The sequence below is a fragment of the Hetaerina americana genome, unplaced genomic scaffold (assembly GCF_022747635.1).
Source record: "Hetaerina americana unplaced genomic scaffold, ioHetAmer1.1.p SCAF_15, whole genome shotgun sequence".
Taxonomy (NCBI): Eukaryota; Metazoa; Arthropoda; class Insecta; order Odonata; family Calopterygidae; genus Hetaerina; species Hetaerina americana.
The window spans coordinates 3,527,642-3,552,331 of record NW_027286625.1 but is presented as its reverse complement, the minus strand read 5'-3'; the positions used below and the strand labels follow the sequence as shown (position 1 = coordinate 3,552,331).

Genomic DNA, 24,690 nt, shown 5'->3' with positions numbered 1-24,690 from the left:
TGTGTGCGTGTAACATGAATTTAATGAGAAACACCTTGACTCCTATTCAAATCTGTGTTTAAAAGACTGGAAGTGGCTGTCACATCAACAAGATGTCTTGGCTTAATATATTCTTCCTAACAATACAACATATATTTTCACATCAAGTCACATACACAGGCAGTAGTCACATGCAAAATGTCTCTTGGCAAAATGTGATGCAATTCAGAAACATTGGCACTTTTATTGTACTTATGCAGTTAAGAAACAGGGGAAGATAGGGTATGCCAATGAGAGTTGTGACATTTCAAGAGGTGAAGGTCTCGATGATTAAACTAGCTTTGGTGTCACTCCTAGTTTGAACTCACAAATCCCAGTTTCTTAACAACTTTTGTGTGTTCATACCTCTCTGCATAATTTTGTTCCAAATGTTGAAGGTACAATTTATATTGATGCATTACATGGGTACCTTTAAGTTAAGTAAAAGTAACTTAACAGAAACTCAAGATTTGCAAAACATTATTGTTAAAAACCTTTTAGGTTACACTTGTTAAATAATTTTTGTAAGTTGTTGAATAGTTTTTCAATATAAGTTAACATCATTGTTCTGGTGTCTACCATAGCTGCTTACATTAAACATGGGTAACATTAAAGCTATCTTTTTTGTGAAACAAAATTTAAATTCCAATCACGCTGATGTAAAAAATATTAATTCATATATACATGATTACTTATAAATTTAAGAAGGGCAGCTCTAGGGTATTAATGCAGTAATCATTGTGTCTTTAGGATGGAATTAGATAAACCTATGCAAATAGTTGGAATTAAATTGAAAATTATTTCTAATTAAATTTAAACTCATTAGCTAGTTGATTGGTATTGGTTCACCAAAATTTTTTTGAGAATGTATGTTTATGACAGCCTTTAACTTTTCATGAGTTCCATTTTATAAGGATTGATGCTTATCAGAGTATTTTGAAACAATTACAGCTTCATAAATGGGTTTTAAACAGCACCTCATACACTTTGATATTTTTCAAAACGGCCAAAAATAATTTCATTTTAATTAGTAGAAGAGTTATTTATTTTCAGAGCTTTATAAGATATTCTAGGTCAGGAGAACTTATTTGAGTATGAATATGTGTCATGTTATAATTTTTAAATGGGGTGTTAGTACAACTGAATAAAATTGAAATCTCATTTTACTAACTGATCATAATAAGGCAGGTTAGGTTTGGCAATTGAACAAATTAATAGCAACATCTAAACAGTATGCTTGTTTAATTTGACTTGTTGTGTAGATATTGATTCATCTTCAAAGTCAGACTAACTGAAAGCAAATGATTATAGAGTATAGTAAGTGACCCAGTACTTTATATGATCATATAGATAACTAAGAGGCATCCAAAAACCATATGTTACATAATTACACTCTGAATGCCTGAACATACTTATCTCCAATGTTTACTTGTCTTCTTTAATAGGAGTCATAATTTCAACTTGATATTGTTACTCGAATACTTTTAAGTGAAGGTGAAGTAATAAACTATGTAAACTGGAAGTTAGGTACATTTTTTTTATTCTACTTCTGATTTTTCAGTATTTTCACATTCATTTCCATTATTCTCTGCCACAATGAAACCATTCACTTAACTGGTGTTTGTTACAGTGTGGATAATCAAATATTCATTCATTTATGAAACTTTGGTTAGCTCAACTTCCTACAAAGTACTCAAAATGTCAAAATTAAGACCAGTACGGCTATGCCATGAAATTTATGTGTCAATATAGTCATACATTGACAAGAGGTCATCATATTTATTGAAAAGCCAAGAATTCCTACGATATGCTTCTTCATAATCGAAGTACAGAATATGTAAATAAAAAATCCATTTGATGTGATTGCTATTCTGTTTTATTTTATGTTATTAGCTAATAATGTTAATATATTTATTTATATTTTGTGGAAGAAAGATATGTTTAACAAAGTGTTCATATTAAAAATAAAACTTTTCGCTCCATGTTTGTGCTATAATGTAATGTCTATGACAGACATTGAAAAATAAATGGTAGAAATTGAACTGTCTTATCTACTGCTTTGCTGCTCTTTTGTAAATATTGTAGATCCATTTTTTCCGTAGACGGTCTTTGAGGAGCTCATTATAAGTTTCATATTCTGAATTTCCCTGTGAACGATTTGATTCTTGATCCAGCTGTAATTAAAAAGATGAATGTATATGTAAACAGACCAGTTTTACAACTGAAGCAGTTTGTAGATAAGTATTATTGATTATCATTTTAGCTTAACATCATTTAATGGAGGTGGAACTTCTACCAATCAGTCCAAGTTATTTGCGGTAATATCATTTAGTTTTAATATGTGTCACACTTTAATGAGTAAATGTTTTTACCTCAAAAACATCATCATCCTCAATTGGTCTGGGAGGTGGAAGTAAGGGCTGTAACCAAAAATCAATAAGCATTGCTTCACTCTTTTCACCATGCTCCCGAACCTTGACCCGTCTTGTTTGAGGGCTATAGCCAGGAGAGACTGCTGTTATTTCATAATCTCCTGGTGTCAAAAGTCGATAATAATCACCTCCGTGAACTGTTAAAAGAAATAAGTAGAATTAGAAGTTTTATTAAAGGCATTGAAAAGAATCAACTCATAAAATATTTTTAAAACCTTTCATTAGTGTCCATTCTTTCAGGATTTGACCCTACTGGCTGGAGAGGTGTACAATACCATGTGACAGTAGTTGATTCAGTTTCAATAAGTAAATCATGTCACATGAGCCGTAAAATCAACCTTGAATTTGTTAATCATGACTTAATTTAAAAAAGTGAAGTGCATGAAAATCTTATGTAATCAAATTCATATCCCATTTGTCACAAGTGAGTAGAGATGAAAAACTATGCTATATTCCACATCACCATAACAAATTTTGAAAGGATATTAGTTTGCTAATTGGAGTATCCTTTTCTGTTCCTGAAAAATTATGGTTGCAAATTCGTACTATACAATACCTTCCACTTGTGCAAATTGGGAAGTAAAATTTTGTTTTCCACTCTCGCATTATCAGCCCATGTACACTGCCAGTCCATTATTCTAATATGATACACCTTTTTACTTATTTTGTGATATTTTATCAATTCAATTAATCGATATTATTTTATACTTATATTTTAACTCCCATTTTATATTTCATTGGCATATCCAAGAGTATTAGACTGTTGTAACTTTGCAGGATTTGACCGGTCTAATCCCCACCCATAAAAATTGGGAAAACCACAAGAAATGCTCCACTCAAAATAAAAATGAGCAAATTAGCACTTGATTGGATTATTTTCATCTGTCTCTAGGAACATAATCCCATTTCTAGGAAGAAACCATACATGAACATTAAACCGAGAGATGATCCTAGATCTAATGAAAGTACTTAAAGAAGGAAGAACCTCTTATATTAACATTTTGGTCAATAGAAATAATTATCAACATGGATAACCATATTATTCAAAATCCAAAAGAGTATTATACGTATTAAGAGAAATGCTCCTTGTGATGCACCATGTAAGCCTCTTTCAAAAAAACTTGGTTTATTACCAGTACCCTGCATGTATATGGTTAATGTCATCGTGCATGCAAAGGGCAATTTCTCAGTACAGATCCTACTGCAATTACCATAGTCACTATACAAGGACCTACAATGACTGACACCAGCCAATCATAAGTCAGAGCCCACAATACCGCACATGAGCCCAAAGCAATGGACATAAGATGATTTAATAAACTTCCCCATGAAATGAAATATGAAACAGAAGTACCTGTTTTTAAGAAAAAGCTGTTCAACCTTTTAGAAAATAATACACTCTATTCTGTATGCCGATGCTCTGTGCAGCATTGGCCTGGTAAGTCGAAAGATCTGTGGTTCAAGTCCTGGTCAAGGAAATATTTTTGCAATTGTGATCTGCTCGATTCCACCTTCCACACCTCTCCTATGTTTGTCTTTTATACAAGTTCCTATCCCTTTTCCTTACATCTATTTCCATGTGAACGAATGTGTGTAACAAAGATACAAGACATTTTTTCTGAAATTTTCTGAGGTTGGAAACTTTTCAGACCACCCTCGTATATTGTATTTTTCTAAAATTGTGAAGTTTATATCTGATGTGCCCTATATTTGTGTATGCGTGAATTTGCACCAAATATCTGGAAAAATAAATGCATTATTATTATTTGTTGATATTCAGTTACAGTTTGGCAGTGAAAGTGAGAGCTTCACAAAACTGTGGACATATTAATAAGCAACTAACATCAATTTTCTCTCAACTCCTCCCCTATACATCCATCTTTATGACAGTTTGGGTGATGTTACACCAAAGCACTCACGGAATGATACACCACTAGTGACAAATGCTTGTACATATAGGTCTATGAATGCAAAGCAGGCCTATTCCGATTGATACCAAAGGTATTTCAATGCTTATATTCCTTGGGATTCTTAATTTTATGTGAAAGAATTTTGTGATTCATGACTATTACAGTTTTCAAGAACCTCCTCATCCAAATTCTAGTCAATTTATTTCATCTTCTTAATATTATTTTAATAAAGTGATTACATATGACTTCCCGCATTACTTTTGACTGCAAAAGTTTTTCATTCCATTTTTCAGATCTCACATCAACAGCAGTGCTCTTTTTCATTCTTCTAACAATTCAGTCAACAATGACAGTTTCCAAAGAAAAATTAATGACAACCAAAGATGAACAAAAACTGCAAAACACTAATCAATATTAAAAAATAGATTCTGGATTATGTATACTTATAGTTTAACTAGGCTACGTTAGTATGCATGCAAAAATTATATACTAACCTGAAGTTATATCATGCTCGATGTCATCACTCCTTCCATCAGTGATATTCTTTGTATGGATTATGGCATTTGCTATTGGCTTGCCAGTGAGTGCATCTTTCACCACTCCTTTTACTCCAATGTGAGCCTGTCATTGGAAATGTACACATATAGGACAACGATTGGCCTAATCAGATTTATTGTTAAGCATCTTGCATTATTATGAAAAGAGTATCTTAACTGGTTCCTTGTTCAATGAATCAAGACTGTCAAACTGTCAAATCTTTTAGGACACAGACCAAATTTAATAAGTTTGGCCTACAATAAATACATTTAATGAAAACCAGTTGTGCGCATACTGAGGCCTTCATATCAAAAGCAGATTTAGAAAGCATTAGGCATTAGCTCTTTAATTATTAGGTTTTAATGGCAGGTCTTTAGTCCAAATGACTGTTAATAGTGTAGTTCATTTAAGTTCATCAAACATTTTGGCAGATACAATCTTCTTAAATGAAAGCCTCAACAAATTGTTTAAATAATTGGAAATTGTAGAGTCATCAAGGTAGATGAATAACTGAATATGTTCATCCTTTTGACCATAAGTTAAAAAATTGTTCTTTGAAAGTATTCATGAAAGTCTTTACAATTCAATTTTTTTGTCATGCTGGTTTTTCCTTATGGATGATCTCATATCTATGCTGGAAAGTTTCAAACTGGATGATATTTAATTTCCAACTGGAAATTAGCATTCCCATGTGGAAGTACATATGGGATAATCTGGATTCAAATGGTAATTTTTGAAAGGATAGATGAGTATTTGGCACCTGGTAGGATTTTTGGTGTTCATGATGAGTGGTGTACATGGTGGTAGAGGGCATAGAGAAATTGGGTACCAGCATTAGCCCTCTTGGCAAAGTGGACCAGTTGGTCTCATTTAAAAAAATCCATTTGATATAAAAAGCACTACTCTTAAACTAGCTGCATATTAGTGTAGATCAGATTATCTCTAAAAATCCTGCCATCAGTGCTGAGTCCACCATACCTATCACCCATTTTAAATTGTAATTTCCTTCATATAAATTACTTAGATGAATAGAAGATGTTCCATTTAAAAAGAATGGGGATGCACAGTTTCATGTCAGTTACCTGCCACATGAATCCAAGGAGAGCTTCCTTATTATTTTCCCACTCATGTTCCAAGGTGTCAGCACCTGGGTACTTTTCACATCCAAGCTCCAAGGTTATTTCAAAATCATTAGATGAAAGATAATTGAAGTCTTGCATTCCACCCTGAACACTGTACCATGCTGCTCCATTTGTGATTCCCCCCTGTTTGCCAAAATTAAATCCATCTGTTCCACAGCCTGCTCTCTTGGAATCTGCCATTCCACCATGATGAAGGGAAGCATATGTTTGAGCGAGATGCCTGATTGAGTAGATGGCAAAATTGTTTCAATCAAATAGATGAAAAAATCTCTTTAAGACTGGGGAGGCAAAATTCAAGATTAAGAAATACAACCGGAATTGCTGCGGTGGAGTGTGAAGTACATAAGTCCAAGTTATTCCTCAGGGGTGAGCTATCTCTAAACATTTCAAGACAAAGGATCATTTGAGGTATGTGAAAAAATTCTTCCTGAAGACGTAATTTTCAGGGATGAGAATGGAAAGAGGAAAGGCTAGAATGAGGCAAAATAAAATTTCAGGACAGAAAAATTTTAGGACAAGGCAGGTTTATAATCCTGGGATGAAGCAGTAGTAGTGGAATTTATTTGAGATGCATCAACAGCCAGGGTCATGTCATACCTTTGATTAATCCATATTAGTAAAAGAATTGCATTACAACTTAAATTGGTTAGGTTGGACCAAGGTGAAAAAATCATCCCAAAGATAAAGAACTGAACTGGATAATACAGAAAAAGTGCTGTGAGGGAATGAGACAAAATGTTTTTTGGATGAAACTGGACAATATTTTTTTAAGTGAATTTTGTTAACTACTGGTCTACATCATACCTACCTCACATCACTTAAAATGCTTTTGTTGCTGTCATGGAACTATTGATTACATAGCATTGCATAATCAGCAAAAATGTTATTTTCTTATAATCTTGAAAATATCTACGATTTTTTCAGTCATACAACACTCAAGTACAATAAAATGTCAACAATTTGAAGAATAAATAAGATTAGTTACTCATTACACATCAATTCATGGTGCTAACAATAAAAATATATCAATTACACACTCGTATAAATGGTGTAAATATTAAATCCACAATCAATTGCAATAAACACATATGTATTTATTGCATATTCATATAAGGTAATACATTCATATTTATCTGTATTAGTATATTATCAATGTGAATGATTTTTCCTCTGTGAAAGTCTTACATTTTGGTTAACACTTAATTGTATTGATAATGTAACAATTATTTTATAATTCAACAGAAATGAATGTCCAATAACTAGCATTCAAAATATCAACAGGAAATTCAAAGAGTGATATGTGGTATTGCACTAATTTTGCTCTATCATCAATGGAATTGGTTAAGTGTTTTAATTTGCATCTTATATCAGGGTCTGCTTACAAATCACAAATTGGCTTCCAAGGGATATGCGAGAGAGATCTTACCAAGATATTTATTAATATTTTCGGTATTCTATACCTGTCATTGATATTATCAATTGCTCTCCGAGTTATGCCAAATCTGGACAAATTACCTCAAAGAAAAGGCTCACAGGCAAACTCCATGAAATATATGAAATCTGAATCCGTTGATGAAATCCATTATGACTTCTTCCAAAGGTCATTGGCATTTAATACATGTATGAATATAGATATTTACTGCAGATCTTTTTGAAAATCAGTTTCAATAAGTTACAAGCTTTTCAAAAAATTTTTCAGAGCAGGCCTTCATATTTTCTGTCTCATAGACAACAGTTAGCAGATTTTTCATTAGACTCGTCTTAATAGAATCAATCAGTCAATCCATTGCTTCCAATTATTAGAGGATGCCAGCGGGATAGCCTTCACTGGGTTCAATCATGCAGGGCAAATCTTATGTCATCTATACACTTTGAAATGTGATTTGATGAGTTCATTTCAGAACGTGACGAATAGGCTGTGCATTTATCAATGGCAAGTGGGAATTAGAACAAACCTGGCTTACCCAAAGTTTATGAAATGGTTGCCTATTGTTGACACATTCCTTAGAACCAAAGTAACAGAGTTTCAGACATTGCTGTGGCCATCTATACTACTTCTAATGTAATAGAAACTGCTAGGACCCACAGAAGGGTCAAAGAATATTCTCATAGATTTTATGGAGATGTAATGTGACCCATTTTTATGGCAAAGCAAGAATGCAAAATATCTTATTAAGATGATAGGTGAGAGGGATGCAATGACTTAATCTCATTTCTTGCAGGCAATGATTTTCTTATTGCCAATAAATAAAAACTTGATTGCGGGTTCAAAATCTGTGCCATTCATTCTCAGATAATTCCTGTTATCTAATTAATTTTCTCACAATTTGAGGAGAAAAGGCAAATATGTATTTTTCACTTCCAACCATTTAGTTCACTTGGCATAATTCTTTAACTTTCCCTCTTCAGCATGTAATAGTAAGTACTAACCCCAATAAGTCAACAAGTTTTTTTTCTTCCTTAAAATTATACACTGAGCTCTGAAACATGGCAAGTCATAATACACTTAGATGGAATATCTTCAGACATTTCATTCACATCTGAAAAAGGGTCTATCCTGATCTGTCGGGCTTGTTACTAGACAGGTCAGATCTTGTAGATTCAGACCATAAATGATCAGTTTTGTTCCTCTTTGGGACTGATCCAATGTTTTGGCATTGTTGTTGATGAAATATCACTTCCTTTATTCAAGATATGTTAGTATGATAGGATTAGCCTGTCATTGAAGATCTAGGAAATAGGAAATCCATTCATTCATGGCTAGCTGATAACAATCAATTCACCATTGGCATGACTAGGATAAGCATTAGATTTAATTACAATTTTTAATAAAATGAGGACATGTTGATTGATTGATATTATAATTAATTTGACTGGAAAAAAAGTATACATGAAAACCAGCATTATGGAGAATCTTCAATACTAAGGATACATATATGGAGTGAAAAATTTTTAAACAAAATGCAATGTGGATGGAAGAATATATAAGAGAATACAGAATAAGACTTTATTGGAGTCATAGTATTCATTATATTCTAGATAGGCTTTTAAATATCAAAAAAGTTGTACTTTTCAATTACGAGGAACTAGAAAAAATGTTAAAGTTTGCAAGGTTAATTATACCTAAATGTTTGGTCATCTGGTGATTTAGAGTATTCTGTCAAGGCTCCTGATCGGCTGGCATCATATGGATAATTAGCCACAAGATCACCTCCATGGAGATTGGCAGAAAGAACAAATGGAACTTGCATGATAAGACGCATAACAGCCTTGGTTTCTGGTTGAATCTGCAAAATATACAGAGCTTATAATGGATGACCAATATAGCAATTGGGGTGAACATTTTCTATTATCCACATGTAATGGTATTTGTATTGCATATGTATATCATTTAATAAAATACAAATGAGAGTCATTTTTTCCATGCTGAAGTAGAATATGCAAATAAAGCAGTTTCTGGCGTGACTTGGTGGAAAATCTTCATATTGAAATTGAAAATAAACAACATGGCTTTTCCACATGGAACATTTTTTATTTACAACCTAGATTTTGTCATGGTATGGTATATGTTATACCTGACGATATTATGCCATAACCAAACCTAGGTCGTAAATAAAAAATGTTATACGTGGAAAAGCCAAGTTGTTTATTTTCAATTTCAATAGGATATGCATGGTAATATCTCAATTTTGCACATTGATCAGAGAAATCAATGATAGTTTTTCATAATTTCATTACGCTTTGGATGTGCAAAAACTTTTCGCATCAAGGCTAGGTTTTATAATGCCTCATTAAACTGAAGGTTAAAATTAATTTCTGATTAAGGTCAAAACTCAGTTTTATGACCAACAGTTACACTCAAAACTAACCATTAAACCACTTAATAGCTGAAAAATGGTGTCACTACAGTTAATATGCTCACGTTCACTAATGAGCATTCATATTTATTTACATAATTGGGCTTTCGATAATCTCAGAGTTACATTAGTATTCTCATCAATGAATGACTGGATAATGAGACATAAAATTGGGTCTTAGTGAGATAAACAAGAGACGTATATAATGCTGGTATATTTATTTATTCAAATTAGAACTTATATAATATGAATAATAGTTTCTGGCAAACTGCATTGAACCAATACATTCTAGGATGAAAAACAGTAACTTGGTAATTCTGCTATAAATGAAATGAAATCCAGGTCATGTTTTCATGAATTCATAGTGGAATCAACAATTTACTTTTTTTCATAAGGAGCTTGATAATATAGCCTTCTGCTCACGTTTTGTTATTTTTTAGAGAATCAGAAATAGAGCTGGAAATATATGATGAATAAAATCATAAAACATTTTAGCTCCTCAAGAGAAAAGTTCTGAAGTCCCATCAAGAGGGCAAATGCTATCATTTAAATATTTTTGGTTTATTTTTTTATTTAATTCATCATGCACAGGTATTTACAGGAGCTGTTGGACTGTATTAAATATTTCCATTGGGCTAAAAGTTTAAACCCAAACTATAAGGACTTTACACTTAATCACAACTTACCATATGCTCACAGTCCAGAGAAAAAATTGGAATACCTTAGAACTGAAAGGCACCTCACATTAGAACAAAACTTTTAAACTTATTTTAGAGGTCTTTTTTATGTCTATGCTTAACCTGGGGGCTGCTAGATAATCCTGGTGACACTTAAATGGTTAAATTAGACTATATAGTTTATTTCAAATATTCATTTAATATTAAGTATTATGTACAACATTGCTTGGAAAAATTAGCTATGTAAACTTACAGGCTCAGTGAGATGATCAACTTGCTGAAGAAGATGATTATTATGTTCAATGTGAGCTTGTTCATTTCCAAACATTATCCTGTCGAGATCAGGAAAATTTCTATTCAGGTCAACGCTGCGGTTATTATAGCGACCAAGAAGGTAGTCCTGCCCACCCTGAAAATGAAATGTTTTTATGAGTTCTTAAAAAGAAATGGAAAAAAATATCACTTGATCATTCAATTATCAACTATGCTCTAAATAAAACTATAGTTTTATGAAAATAAAACAACTATAAATATGCATGTTGCAAAGCAGAGACTTAGTCCCTGCTAAATGACAGATGCTTTTGAGAAGAGAAAGACCTGTGATGGTATTATTATTATTAAAAATACACATGTGCTGATAGACATTGTCAGGTGGCACTTAAGTCCCAAATAATCGCAAAAGATAATAGATAAAATCCGACTTCAAAACACAAATCTCTTTAACAAAACAAGTGAATCCCCATCCCATTTACAACCATTAATCATAATGGTATACTGATACAGAGCTATGACCAGTGATTGAATTATTCCATGATTCCTCCCCTCCTGCATGATAACATTCATGCATAGGATGCACATTTAAAATATAAATGGTGAGGAATTTAACCGATGATAAAGCTTTGAATTAGCCTAAAGAATTATGAATTACTGGGGCAAATAACATTAAATTGACATTGACAAAATACTCTACATATGTTTACTCACTCTTCACAAGATTAAATAAATGTGCAAATAAAATTGTGGGCATTGATGACATATTTGCAACCAAAAAGTTAAAAAAACCCTCAAATGCTGCAACCAGAATTATTTTGATAAAATCTGGCTGTTACCCTCCACTGTATTGAAGGTCAGCTGCAGAAATGTCTGATGCGGATCTACTCCACATTAAAAAAGATATTGAATGTAGTTTACCATGGGTGTGTTTCTAGCCAAGAAGTACTCCATCTTGCAAATTACCATTAGCACAGGGTAAAAGTCAAGTGGTTTACTAGCACAGAATGTGTGACCATGGGGGTAAAGGTCAGGGAGGACTCTATTTTTCAAGTACTAATGAAGTGGTAGAAATCATGACACCCATATTACATTGAGCTAAGGGATACAGGAATCATACTAAAAGACATAAATCTAAATTAGGATGACATTGACGACATGCTATTTTATGATTGCCTGTTATTCTATTGATAGGCAACAGTGGCTATAAAGACAAATATTTTATCAGTAAATATTTCACTCATTAAATATATTAACTCTCAAATTGTAATAAGTGATATACCTTTACAAATAGGCGATTTGTTGTGTTTCATGATTCAATCTTTTAGTTGTCTAAAATTATGTCCCAATGTATTAAAAAATTTATTCCTGAAAAATTGCAAGCTCATTGATGAGATGGGTTTCTGGCTTGGCTGCAAAATAGCTTGTTGTACCACAATGCTGCTTTTATTTAAAATTTTGATGCATTACATGCTCCATATGCAGCCAAACTTGAATGCCACCTTAGTATCAAAATTAGTAAAATCAGTATTGAATCACTACAAAAGTCTACAATCAATGACTTTGCAGCTAATTAATAAGAACAATACATCTTTACAGGTAAATACTATAATTTGAAAATTCGTGATTTAAAATGAATGGAACTTTTTTTGCCCATCAGTAACAAATATATCAATGTGTAGAAAAGCAAAATTGTAACTTACAGTGTCTGTAGCAAGTTGCCAACCATCTGGGTTCATAGATGGCATGAGATGAATACGAGTGAGATGAATTAGCTTCTGAATTTCAGGATCACCAGCCATGTAGCGTTCACATAGATAGTCGGCTAATTTTAAGAGCAGTTCCCTTCCCAACACTTCATTTCCATGCATATTTGCTATATATTTGAACTCAGGTTTTACTGAAATTGAAAGAGTTAAAAATTATGTTACAAAGCTTCTCTTTTCTCTGATAATATTGATGCTTTTAAGGTATTTTAAAATATCTTATTTTAAAACAATTAAGGTGTAAACGTATATGTAATTATCAATGTTTAAACATGAGGGTATGATTAGTGTCATTGGCATGGTGAGGGTGGTAGGGCTGGAAGGGCAATGTTACTTTATGCAACCATGAAACATGCAAATACTGAAATTTAATATAAATGGAACTACACAGAATTGTAACTTTATAATGTCACAGTTAACCTCATATAGGCACAGGATAAATAATTTGTATATAAAGAATAATGTTTAGGAGTCCATCATTTGACAAAATTTAACATACTTCACATTTAATTGATGTATAAAGGTATAAAACCATTCTTTTATAAAATGTTCATAAATTTTCCTAACATCCTTAATTCAATGTCCCAGTCATCAACTCCCACCCACTTGTAAAAGTTTCATTGAGTAACACAATTCTTCTTGTCACTACCACTTATACTATCTTTGTTTAAAACACTTTCAAGATAGGTCAACTGTTTTACCTGTTCTAGGTTATGGCCTCTAATTGCAATGCTTTAACTTAGCGAAGTACTTCTCTAGCTTGACTTACTACTACTACGTACTACTCATCTACTTACTACTTAACTAGCTTATTTATTGAAATTCTCATTCTATATCTTTGTTTTGTTTACTTTGATTTTCATCCCATACCTATTATCCTAATTTTCTAATGTGCTCAGCAAATTTTATAATCCATTATCTTTCTGTCTAACTTAATGATTGATCCTCTGCAAAAGTAGCCAATTTTATGAATACTCCATAGGCTTTCATTCTTACCTCCAGCTCTTCCCATGCCTCTTTTGTCATTTCCTTAATGGTAAGAGATATTTGTATAATATTGTATTTCTTCCTAAATGAGATAATTGCTAAGCACCTCATAATGGTAAAGGATCATATTCAACAAATTACAATGTGTTTAGTAGTAATCAAGTGCAAGTAGCTTTATTTGAACCAATGATTAAATATTTTATGTACTGCTGTAGAAATAATCATTTTTGGAAAATATTCTCGCAAGAATCGCTTACCTGTTTCCTCATGAAAAAGGAGCAAATAGGGCATGAACCCTTACTGGCATTGCTTTCAAGGGCACAAGTGCCCTGATGAAGATGATGTGGCCACCAAAATATCAAAGTGAGTTTTGTTTGTGTTTTAATTAATCTTTTTTATTATTTTACTATAGTTTAATGCAAGTGTGTAGTAAATGCCATAAAGGTGCTATGAGTGAAAATTATTGATGTGTTACCAAATTATCATTTGTAAAATAAATAATGGACATATTGGAGAAAAGAGTAAAATGTAATGTCTTCTTTCGGGACAAACTGCAGGTAAACATTCATTTTCACACAAAAAAAGGAAAATAGCTACAATAAAATATAATCTGGTAGTATTAAATGGCAATTACATGGTTAGTTACATCAATTTCATCTAAAGGAAATTTCCTAGGTCTTTGGATCAAATAGAGCGTGACTGAAGATTCTTAATGACCACACTCTGCTCAAGTCTATAGAACCATGAAGAAACAAACAAAAATATTGCCAGTGGTTCATGAAAAATTACAATGGACATTATATCCATATACAACCTTATTGTTGTGGGAAGGCTGGCGGTTTCCTGTGACTTTGAGATTTATACTGATGGGAGCTTAAGCCCCCTGGTAGGGCCACCCAAGCTAAGCAGATCAAAGATTAGGAAACAGACAAAGAGTGATCCCTGGTCCTCCAGGTTGTAGGTTGGGTGTGGGGCTGACAACTTTATTGTTGGGAAATCTTTAGAGAAGACTCAGAACAGGAAACGATCTTTTGATGATGAATCTGGCAAATGGACTCGAAAATGGAATACATTTTTGATCTCAGCAACCTGTAACATGAGAATTTTGCCACAGCCAGGAAAACTGAGAGGTTCCTGAGGAGGTACTGAGGTATGGAATTGAGGTGGTGACATTGCCGGAGGTAAGGTGGAGTGGCGATGGAAGTATAGATAAGAGGAGATACTCCATGTTTTACAGCAGGTCTGAAACATGAATTGGACAATAGGGATCCGGTTTTATTATCATTGCTAAAATGAAACAAAGTATCCTTGGGTTTGAGCCATTTGGCTCAAACCCAACTTTAACTTACACTTTGCGAAAGGTAAGGGTGGTGCTCAGAAATATAGAGGTGCCCTTTTCATTCCCAAAGTGTGAGTTATAGGGCTAACGTTGGAAGAGATTCCATGGAAGACTTGTTTGGGTGAGTGAGATTTGCAAGGGTTAAGGCATTGACGTAAACCCAAACAAGTGAGAAGGAGAACAAGGAGACTGGCAGGTCACTGATGCAGGGAGAAATCTCTCATAAGACCCAGGTCTTATGAGAGATTTTTTGAGACTAGCAAGGATCAATGCTATTTAGTACATCCAAGCTAAAGAGTGAATGATTAATTTGCATTTATTTAATTACTTGTGATTGGTGGGCCGCTGGCGTAGGGAGAAATCTCTCTCAAGCCCTGTCTTGGTGAGCGCTTAGGGCAAGGGTCAATGCTATCTGGTACACCTTAGCCAGAGTATTTTTGTTATTGTATTTTGTTTAATCGTTTGTTCTGTTCTAACCCCCAATATCATTATATTTTTTAATTCATTTTTGTTTTTTCTTTATTTTTCATCTCTAATTTCCCTCACCATATCCTTTGCTCACTATTAAGAGTATGGCTGGGGTTGGTTCTTCCCATACTGAAGAGAAAAATGAATTCTATCGTAGGTTAGACATAAAGGAATCTGTAGAATGCCAGGCACAGGAGTAGTCAATCCATGATGTTCTGTTGCCCATAAGGCACGCATCCTTGATCATTGATGTAAGGTCTACCCAAACTCAGTTTAGGGAGAGACTTGCAAATGTAGAATGCACTAATGGAGCCAAAAGAACCCAGTGGGATGTGGAGAAACTAAAACGATTCGAGTTTTTCACCCAGTGCCAAGAGATGCTGAGTGAGAAAATAAAAGAAAGCTGACAGAAAATGACTGAGAATGATTCAGCAGAGAGAGAGTGATCAGGAGTAAAAAGACCATTGAAGAGGCTGCAAAAGAGGCAATATGGATTTAAAAGAGGGCAAGTAATGAGGAATGGCTTCATGGTTAGTGTAGAATCATCATAGAAAGAATACTTGATTGCAAGGCAGAAAGGGCATTCAAGGAATCAAAATCAAAGAAAGTTGTAAGAATAGATAATATTTCCAGTGAACAAGTAAACTGTCAATGAAAACTTAGGAAGAATTTTCATGGAATAATTTGTAGCATTTATGAGGGAGAATTTGGCTGGAAGACTTTATCAGATCAGTATTAGTTCTAATACTAAAAAAGGGGAAGTCAGCCATATGTGAGGACTGTAGAACAACAAGTTTTATTTTGCACAAAGCTAAAGTGATACTCAAGATAATTAATAAGAGGATGGAAAGTAGAAAAAAATATTAGCAAGGAGATGATCATTTTGGGTTCAGAAAATGGAGAGGCATGAATGTTGCCAGAGCAGTAATGTGGTCACCAATAGAGAGGAACAAGGAGCAAAGGATACAATCAGGATGTATTTGCCCGTTTTGTAGATTTTGAAAAGGCATTTGATAGAGTGAATTGCAAAAACTAATGAGTGTTTTTCAGAAAATAGGAGTAGACTGGAGGGATTGGATACTTATCCGCAACCAATACATATCTCAGGCTGCTCAGGTGTGAGTTGCAGATGGATAGTCCTACTGGACTGCATTAAGTAGAGGATTAAGACAGTTATGTCCATTAACACCTCTGCTTTTCAATGGATATGTGGGTGAATTGGTTAAAGAGGCATTGGAAGACATCGACATGAGAATGAAGGTTGGCTGGATATTCATGAAATCAGTTATATTTGTGGAGGACCAAGATTTAGTTAGCCAGTCAGTAAAGGGGTTGCAAGCACGGCTGAATACATTAAAAAATCAGTGTGATAGGTATAGGATAAGAATCAATATAAAGAAAGAAAATGTTATGCAGTTTTCCAGAAAGAGGAAAGATTAGTAAACAACTTAAAATAGGAGTTCATAAACAAGAACAGGTGGAATAGTTTACCTATCTCAAAAGTTTTTTGGACTAAAATGGTCATAGTAGTAGTTACACGAGGGTTGCTATTTATATTTTGAGCCTTGAAAATACTAAGTGCCTTAAGCGCCATTTGACGTTACCATCTGAAAGTTTTACCCTTTTAACACTAACTTCCTTCAGAACATTTGGTCGTTTGATTATAACTTGTGTTGTTTACAGTGACTCTAAATTTTGTCTCGGCGAAAAAATTGAATTAACTCGTACACACGCGACGATTTTTTGTGACTTTCGACGTCGATTATCAAGACAGGAGTGCATCTATCAACTTACTTCCACTTTTGGCGATGGAGCCCCATCCTTTGCCAATGTTAAACGCTGGTATAACGAATTCCATCGTGGCCATCGTTTGGTCAGCGATGAAAGTCGTGATAGTCGTCCAAAATCAGTTGTGCCAGAAAACATTGATGCTGTGGAGGAACTAGTGAAGGAAGATCGCCATGTGACTTATCGTGAGATTGAGGCCTTCTTGAGGATTTGTATGACGACCATCAATAAGATATTGTATGAACATTTAGCTGTGAAAAAAATTTGTTCACGTTGGATCCCGCATAATGTGATAAAAGCTCAAAAAGATGCTCGTGTCAATTGGTGCCAAGAATGCCCGACAAATATAATCGCGGTGCATTAAAAGCTGTGTGTAACATATACACAGGTGACGAATCTGGGATCTATTCGTGTGAGCCCGAAATAAAACAGCAATCCACTGAATTCCGGTCTTCCAAGACGAGTCAAATCCGACAAAATTTGATTCGTGCACGAAGCACCTCGTAGCAAATAATCGCCTGTGACTTCGGAATAACTGGACATGTACTGAAACAACTACCTATTCGACCGACCAAAACGTCGAATTGATGGGTCATCCTTCGTACAACCCTGATTTAGCTCAAAATGACTTCTTTTTATTCCCGATTATCAAGAAAAAATTGCGTGGCCAACGATTTTCGGCGCCTGGAGAAGCCGTTAATGTACTCAAAAGTCATGTTGTGGAGGTGCCTCAATTGGAGTGGAAAAAGTGTAACGAAAATTGATTCGAGCACATGCAAAAGTGAATTGGTTTTCATAGTGAATACTTCGAAAAACAATAAAGCTATTTTCAAAAATAAATAACTGTATTTTCATTATTAGGCTGAAAATATAAATAGCAACCCTCGTATAAGAAGAATTGTAACTGTAACTGAACAGCATTTTTTGTGTAAAAATACTAAGTTTTTGCATTCAGTAAGAAGAATTGTGTAAGGCAAAGGAGGATCACAGGAAGGCCAAATAAGGAGGTTAGGAAAAGACTACTGAAAAATTTGGTATGAAGTGTGATTTCACATGGTTCAAAAACTTGGTTGTTGAAGAAAGATAGATATTGGAGGCTCTTGAGATGTAGGTGTGAAGACGAATGGACAAAGAGGATACACATGAAGAAGTGCAAGGGATAGTGGAGGAATAATAGCTGCGAGGAATCCAAAGGAGGAAGGAAAGACAGATACTGAGCATTTGAATAGGCAATGGTATGTTGTAAACTGTAATCAAGGGGAGCATGTTAAGCAAATAAGGAAGGGTTAAGAATGGGATAGGCACGTTGGACGAAATCAAGGGAAGGAGGAAGAAAATTGAATTGAACATGGATTTATTGTGGTTTCAGATATCAAGTTGTTTCTTTTGTTAGGAGAGGAAAAGTGATGTGTCATTATGTAGTCTGTGTTCATTAAATGCTACCTTAAACAGTATAATCCAAATAATAATCATGCACCAGTGATCACAAGGTGCGACTACTGCATTTACCTGAAATGCCAAATTGGCATATCAAGTACATGCAGTAGTTGCTCCCAGTAAATTACAACAAACGAGTTACTTCTTTTTAACAGTATTCATTATCAGTAAGATGTGTTTCTTGAATGTTTATGATGATCAATTAATAACATCTCGTCTTTATTATCCAAATAAATCATTAAAATAATTTTGGAATATCAGGATGGTGTATAAAGCGATAAATTCCGAAATCAAATTGGTTTCTAAAGTGTTTCACAAATTCTTCATTTGAAATGGGAAAAATGATTTTAATTTAGTTATCACAGCAGAAAAATTAAATGGTCATGATCCAAGTAACTCTAGACAATCGAATGTATTATTACAAAGAATGTATAAACAACGCCTCAATGAGTCTTGCATTCATTCTTCAAGAGTAAGTTGAATTACCTTCGGCTGAAAAGAGTATTCTATAAAACCAGTGAATACTTTCTTGTTGCGATATGCCTTATACCACACATGCAATTTTTCTTTTGTATTATCTGGACCTCGGACAAAAAAATTATTATTAATAGATTTAGCTCCTCACGATGGCGCAACAAAATTAACAAGCAGATCACTACAAGACAATTATTTCCCAAGCTCTCCATTACTTATTTCAAATTACTTACTTACATCCCCCTTCCATTCGTTCTGTCGGTCTTTTATTTAAAACATTAACGTTTTGGTTCGTGTACTACTTCGCCAATTTTGTTCAATGGATGAATGGGATTGAAAGTAAAATTGCTGCGACTAATAATTAAAGAGTTCAGTGTTGAAATTAATAAATATATGCTTCATAACAAAATGGGTACCAACGATACGAAGTAGTTAAGTGGTATTGGTAAAATAAAGAAGTTTAGCGAATTTCTTATGAGATATTTTTAGAACCAATATTGCTTCATTGTGATTATATTGACACACTTTCTGCCTCACTAGGATCCATTAAAAAATCTTAAGGATTTTAGAATGCTAATTATTACCGTGTGGATATCTGTACATGTCAATAAGTTGTTTCTCATTCCCAGTAGGAAAATTTTCCTAAATGATGCCACAAGGTCTAGCTAAGAACTACTACTAACATTTATCATTTTGTACCATCATTTGGCCTGTAACAAATTCTATATTTCTAATTCTGTTTCCGTTTTTTTAATTTGGAAGATTATTTAATATTGATATTTTGGCTACATTAATTAACCTAATTAGGTATGTTTGCTTAATTGTATACCATCTGAAAATATCTTCAAGCATTGCAAATCAAAATTCTTCTTTAGCCTAAATTATATTTTAACTCTCAATAACGAGTGTGTAACTTTATGTAATGTGCATCCTTTAGAAATTTTTGTTTATAATTGTAGAATTAATACATGTTTTTGCCTTTCTTTGCGTAAAAGGGTTATTCCCGTAAATAATTAAATAATTTTTGGCACCTTTGAAGAACCAATGCTTCACCTGTTTTTCTCAACAGGTCTGGTTACATTTTACGTAAAGTAATTGCTTTAACACCCTGTAGCCCTAAAATGTAATGCTTTTAATACGCCAGCACTTCCAAAACTCGTTCTTAATCGCGGTAATCGCTTTGGGCGGTGAGATCCATCCCCGGCGGCATGACAACGCCCGGCGGGGTATATCTGCTGGCAGTAAGTGGTTCGTTATCGCCTCTGGTTTTATCGCACGAAACTACGCAGACGGTGAAAAGTTCGTGATAGCCCGCAAATGAATAAGATTGATGTGGAATTAATGGATATTTGTCAGCTGTATAAATTGCATATCATCATCTACTCGCAATTTTTGTACAAGTAACTGCAAGATGAAAATATTTTATTTTTTATGTAACTATATTGAGTTAATTTGCATTCCATTAGGTAATTCACCCCCCACTATGGAAAGTTAAATGCACTCCCCACACAGAACTAGATTTCTTTACATATCTCATTGGTGAATTGCAGCCGGAGGTGGCATAGGGAAAAAATCAAGGAAGAAGTAATATTTTGCTGGGCAAGTGATGGCTTGGAGAACTTGTTACCCTTACCAATACTGTTTGCAGAAAAATAAATTTTAAAAAGCAAAATTTCCAAAAATTATTCACAATTTAAATAATTTTTGGGGAAACTCTGGTGAATTCCAAAGAAACTGCGGGAGATGCCGCAACAGTAACTTTTAACGGAGTCATCCGCTAATGTGCATTTAAATGCAACCATTTCAGAGTGTAAAAATCATTCGCCTTGACTGGGATCCCAGTCAAGGCGAATGATTTTTTACACTCTGAAATTGTTGCATTGAAACTCTGGTGACATTAAGTGAGCCATTAAAATTGGCGACATTGCTTCAGAGGAGAGTGATTCACTATCCCCACCACTAAATAAAACCTAAAATATTTGTATTCATATTACATTTTAGGCGCGTAAAATTATAGTCCTTATTATAATTATCGAACAACTAATTTTTGAACTCTTATTGTTAGTAAAGGTACAGCTGTGAACATTTTAGTTGCATGGGAAACTTGATAACTATGTAGTAGTAGTTATAGGGGGTTGATCGACAGCTAAGGTCATTTGCACCAATAGGGGCAGATAGGCAAGTTGTTAGGATGTTCAGGGAATGAAGAAAGGGAGCAGATAGACTCGGGAACAGCATTAGTCTACTTTTAGCGACCTGCACCAATGAGTCCAAAATTTAACGCCCCTCCGATACACGGCATACTCGAAGTACTCTCCGCATAGCATTACAAATTGGAGTTGGGACTTCTGGAAATCCCTGCCACTTCCAAGATTTTAACCTGCTCCCTCAAGGTGGGAAGCCAGTATATTAGCCATCGCACAATCCAAATCTCCATAGGTATGCAGTTTGTTTACTGGGTGTATTGTGAATGTTCTATTTGGCTTAGCCACATAAAGGTTCGGGAGTGTCGTGAATGCAAGACGAGCACTCATGGAATAATTGAATACCTCTTGAGTAGATAGACAAGTACGCCAAGAAAATTCTGCTTAGACATTCCAGCATAAGTAAGGTGCGGAACTCAGCTGTACAATTTATGATTTTCAATGTGAAACATATCATTCAAAACGATAATAGTGCTTCAGTTTTGAAAAAAATGTATTCGGGATATTGCAAGAGCCATTAAGCCGGAGCCAGCCTTATTCTTCAACCTTATGAGGCGCCAATATATGTAGCTAAAAGGGGAAATGCATGCCAATGTTATCAATAACAACCCATAGAGATAACTTCTTGACTCCAACCGCCTTCGAATTTCTCAGTCAACCAGCAAAAAAAATACAGCTATTACGGTGCATTGAGTCGAATTTACTGACTTGCTTAACGTTTCAGTAATGACTGTTAATTCATTTGGGGCGATGAAGGTATGATAATCGATGTATGTCCAATTCATGAAAAATGATACCATAAAATATAGGAACATCATTTACAAACACACATTTTTCCCGCCTCCTCTAGCTGTGACCTCAAGAGGGAACTTGCCAAAACAAAAATTCTCAATAGGCAACTTATCGTGAGAGAGTTTATTCTAAAAATCGTATTGCCAAAACTAGGTTTAGGAAATGGCGTTATTGCGGAGTTTGTTAAGCATAAGATATATCTTTCAAGCATCCATATGTTTAGCATTATTCTTTGGCTTTTAATGCCGTCTGTGGGCACGTAACGTACATTGAAAAATATTTAATGCACCTTAATCAAATCGTTAAATTACAGGAAAAAAAGATTAAGTTATGCTGCTTAAAAGGCAAAATACAGTTATAATGGAAGGAAGCATATCATTCGACTTTCTTCCTACTTGAAATTCAACTACACTCTCTAACCATATGCTGCCGTCAATCTCCGTTATCCAGACCATCGTACCCTCACCTTCCTCACGGAGAAGGTAAGCTTGTTATATGGATGCGCGCAATTGTCAAGTCCTGATTTTAATATCATAAAATGAATATATATTAACAGTAGACGAGTGTACCCTTGCAACTTGCTCCAACTCTTACCCCAAGATATTTTAGCTTCGGGATTTATTTAGTGTACCATTACAGGAGCAAGGTCCAACAAAATATCATAGGGGGATGCAAAAGAAGAGTTACTTACACAATTGGTGGTGTCCGGGTTGTGATGAAAATTCGATAACGTAGAGGGGAAGTCCGAGCACCGACTTTTCAGACAGCGTGTACACTTGAGTTATATTGGTACACCGGGCGTGAACATTTTCGAGGACGGCGGGTAATTCTTCGTTATTGTGATGCTTGAAGTCAAAAGCCCAATAGGAATGGATGAAAAAAATGACGGAAATTATTTGCAAAAAGAATTTCATGACTGATGCCCGAATATGTTCGGCTGTATTATAGCTGGGAAGTTATGATGGCCCTACGTTCAGTTTTCTTGTGATGATAAGTAAAGCGGGCGTGCGCAGTAGATTCCTGTTCAACCTCAACTACCATTCACCTGGTGCGGGAGTTATCGATTTTTGCCTGGCTGAGCAAGACCGGTCAGTTCTTGAAATGAATGAGAAGGAGGTAGAGCCATGTTTTTGGTATTTCTCCGGCAGTTCTATTTTTAGTATTCTATTCTCTCGTTTTCTCTTTCTCCGTTTGTGCTAAAAGCGTCATTTACTATCGAAATGAAGAAGAGAACTGCTAATAAAAGACCGATGAAACACAATACACACATCTGTAATTTCGTTCACGAAAAAATTAAGGGTTGCAATATTAATCGCAGTAAAAAGACGTAACCAAAACAATCAACAATAATAAATATTGCTGCTTGAGGACAGAAAGGTTTTGAAAGAAATATTTTCAAAATTTATTTTGCCCAGGGTTTATTTTTGGGTAATAATAATCTTGATACCCTGGTTATTGCCATGTGGTTCAATAATTTCATTTTTCATTGATACTTGCCAGTTGAGGCCAATTCTACTATACTTATTAATTCGACTGTTTTTACAATTTAAATAACCCATTTTTGACAGTTCAATTCATTCTGAGAAAAGTATAGTTTTTGACAAGTTTTGATTTCCATATTAGGTGAGGTTATTGCTAATCCTGTAGTAGTATGTGGTATTATGATTTTTATGATAACTTGTGTTCATCAATTAATCAATCATTAATATGTATGTATGTAACCATTAATCAATTAATATGAAAAAGAACGATCAATGAGTAATTTGAAACCAATGATATGATTGTTCACATAGTGATTTTGACTTATAAATTAATTAATATTTTAATATTGTCGAATAATAGCCATTATTTTACCCACTTCATTTTATATCCAACATTTTAGCTATTAAATTGAATAGAATACAGATTTCATCTTTTCATCATTATCTTGAAAACCACATTGCATAAACCTATAAATATATTTTGTAATTTTTTAATAATTTCAATCTAATAGATTCCTGAAAAGGTTTATGAAGTTTTATCAAAATATTTTTAGCCAGAAGCCACTCTTAAAAGAGTCAAGTTCACTTTGCAGGTGAATCATGATTACTAACAAAATTTGATGAGCCAAATCAAAACCAACTCATTGCTGATATTTATTCAACGAACCTATAAAACTCTCAACAACTGTTCTTAAGCAGTGGAGCACTTCTTCTGTGTACTATCATAATTATTTTCAGCACACTTATCATCTTAAATTATCTTTTCCTTAAATACCAGTAAGTTGCATTGTTTAAATAAAAGACAACCCAATGGGTTACTTTTACTGATATTTATTGGCCATGCCCTTATGGAGAAACTCAGTACATATTTCTGCAGTCAAAAATTGATCAAAACTGTCACTAAAAAACTTTTGAAACTCTATAAAGATATATTCAAAGGTACCAAAAATTGGCAAAGTTGTTAGAATATATCTTGTAGTCATTTCTCCATCATTGATATGGGATTTATCTGGGCTACCCCAGCTGTATGATTTTTTGGGTACCAGATATGCCGCGGAAACCATACATGGCACAGGGAATGTAACTGCCCCCTTTACCCTGATATGTGAAT

General features: G+C 34.2%; 1 protein-coding gene across 1 annotated transcript; it reads right to left on the bottom strand.

Annotated features, from left to right (window-relative positions):
- Positions 1-1,432: 1,432 nt before the first annotated feature.
- LOC139686750 (carboxypeptidase E-like) lies at positions 1,433-23,103 on the bottom strand. Its single transcript, XM_071583784.1, has 8 exons — positions 22,790-23,103; positions 12,547-12,743; positions 10,827-10,982; positions 9,163-9,326; positions 5,980-6,259; positions 4,855-4,981; positions 2,391-2,587; positions 1,433-2,192 (listed from the first exon to the last, which is right to left on the bottom strand). Exons 1-8 carry the CDS (start codon positions 23,010-23,012, stop codon positions 2,070-2,072), a joined length of 1,467 nt encoding a protein of 488 aa, XP_071439885.1. The 5' UTR covers positions 23,013-23,103; the 3' UTR covers positions 1,433-2,069.
- Between the last annotated feature and the right edge of the window lie 1,587 nt (positions 23,104-24,690).

Excerpts from the sequence above, each read along its gene's own strand:
- LOC139686750 (XM_071583784.1), bottom strand. The coding sequence starts at position 23,012 with ATGAAATTCTTTTTGCAAATAATTTCCGTCATTTTTTTCATCCATTCC. Across the intron at positions 12,744-22,789 it reads ACCCGGACACCACCAATTGT|TAAAACCTGAGTTCAAATAT; the intron begins GTAAGTAACTCT and ends TTTCAATTTCAG. Across the intron at positions 4,982-5,979 it reads TCCTTGGATTCATGTGGCAG|GCTCACATTGGAGTAAAAGG; the intron begins GTAACTGACATG and ends TTCCAATGACAG.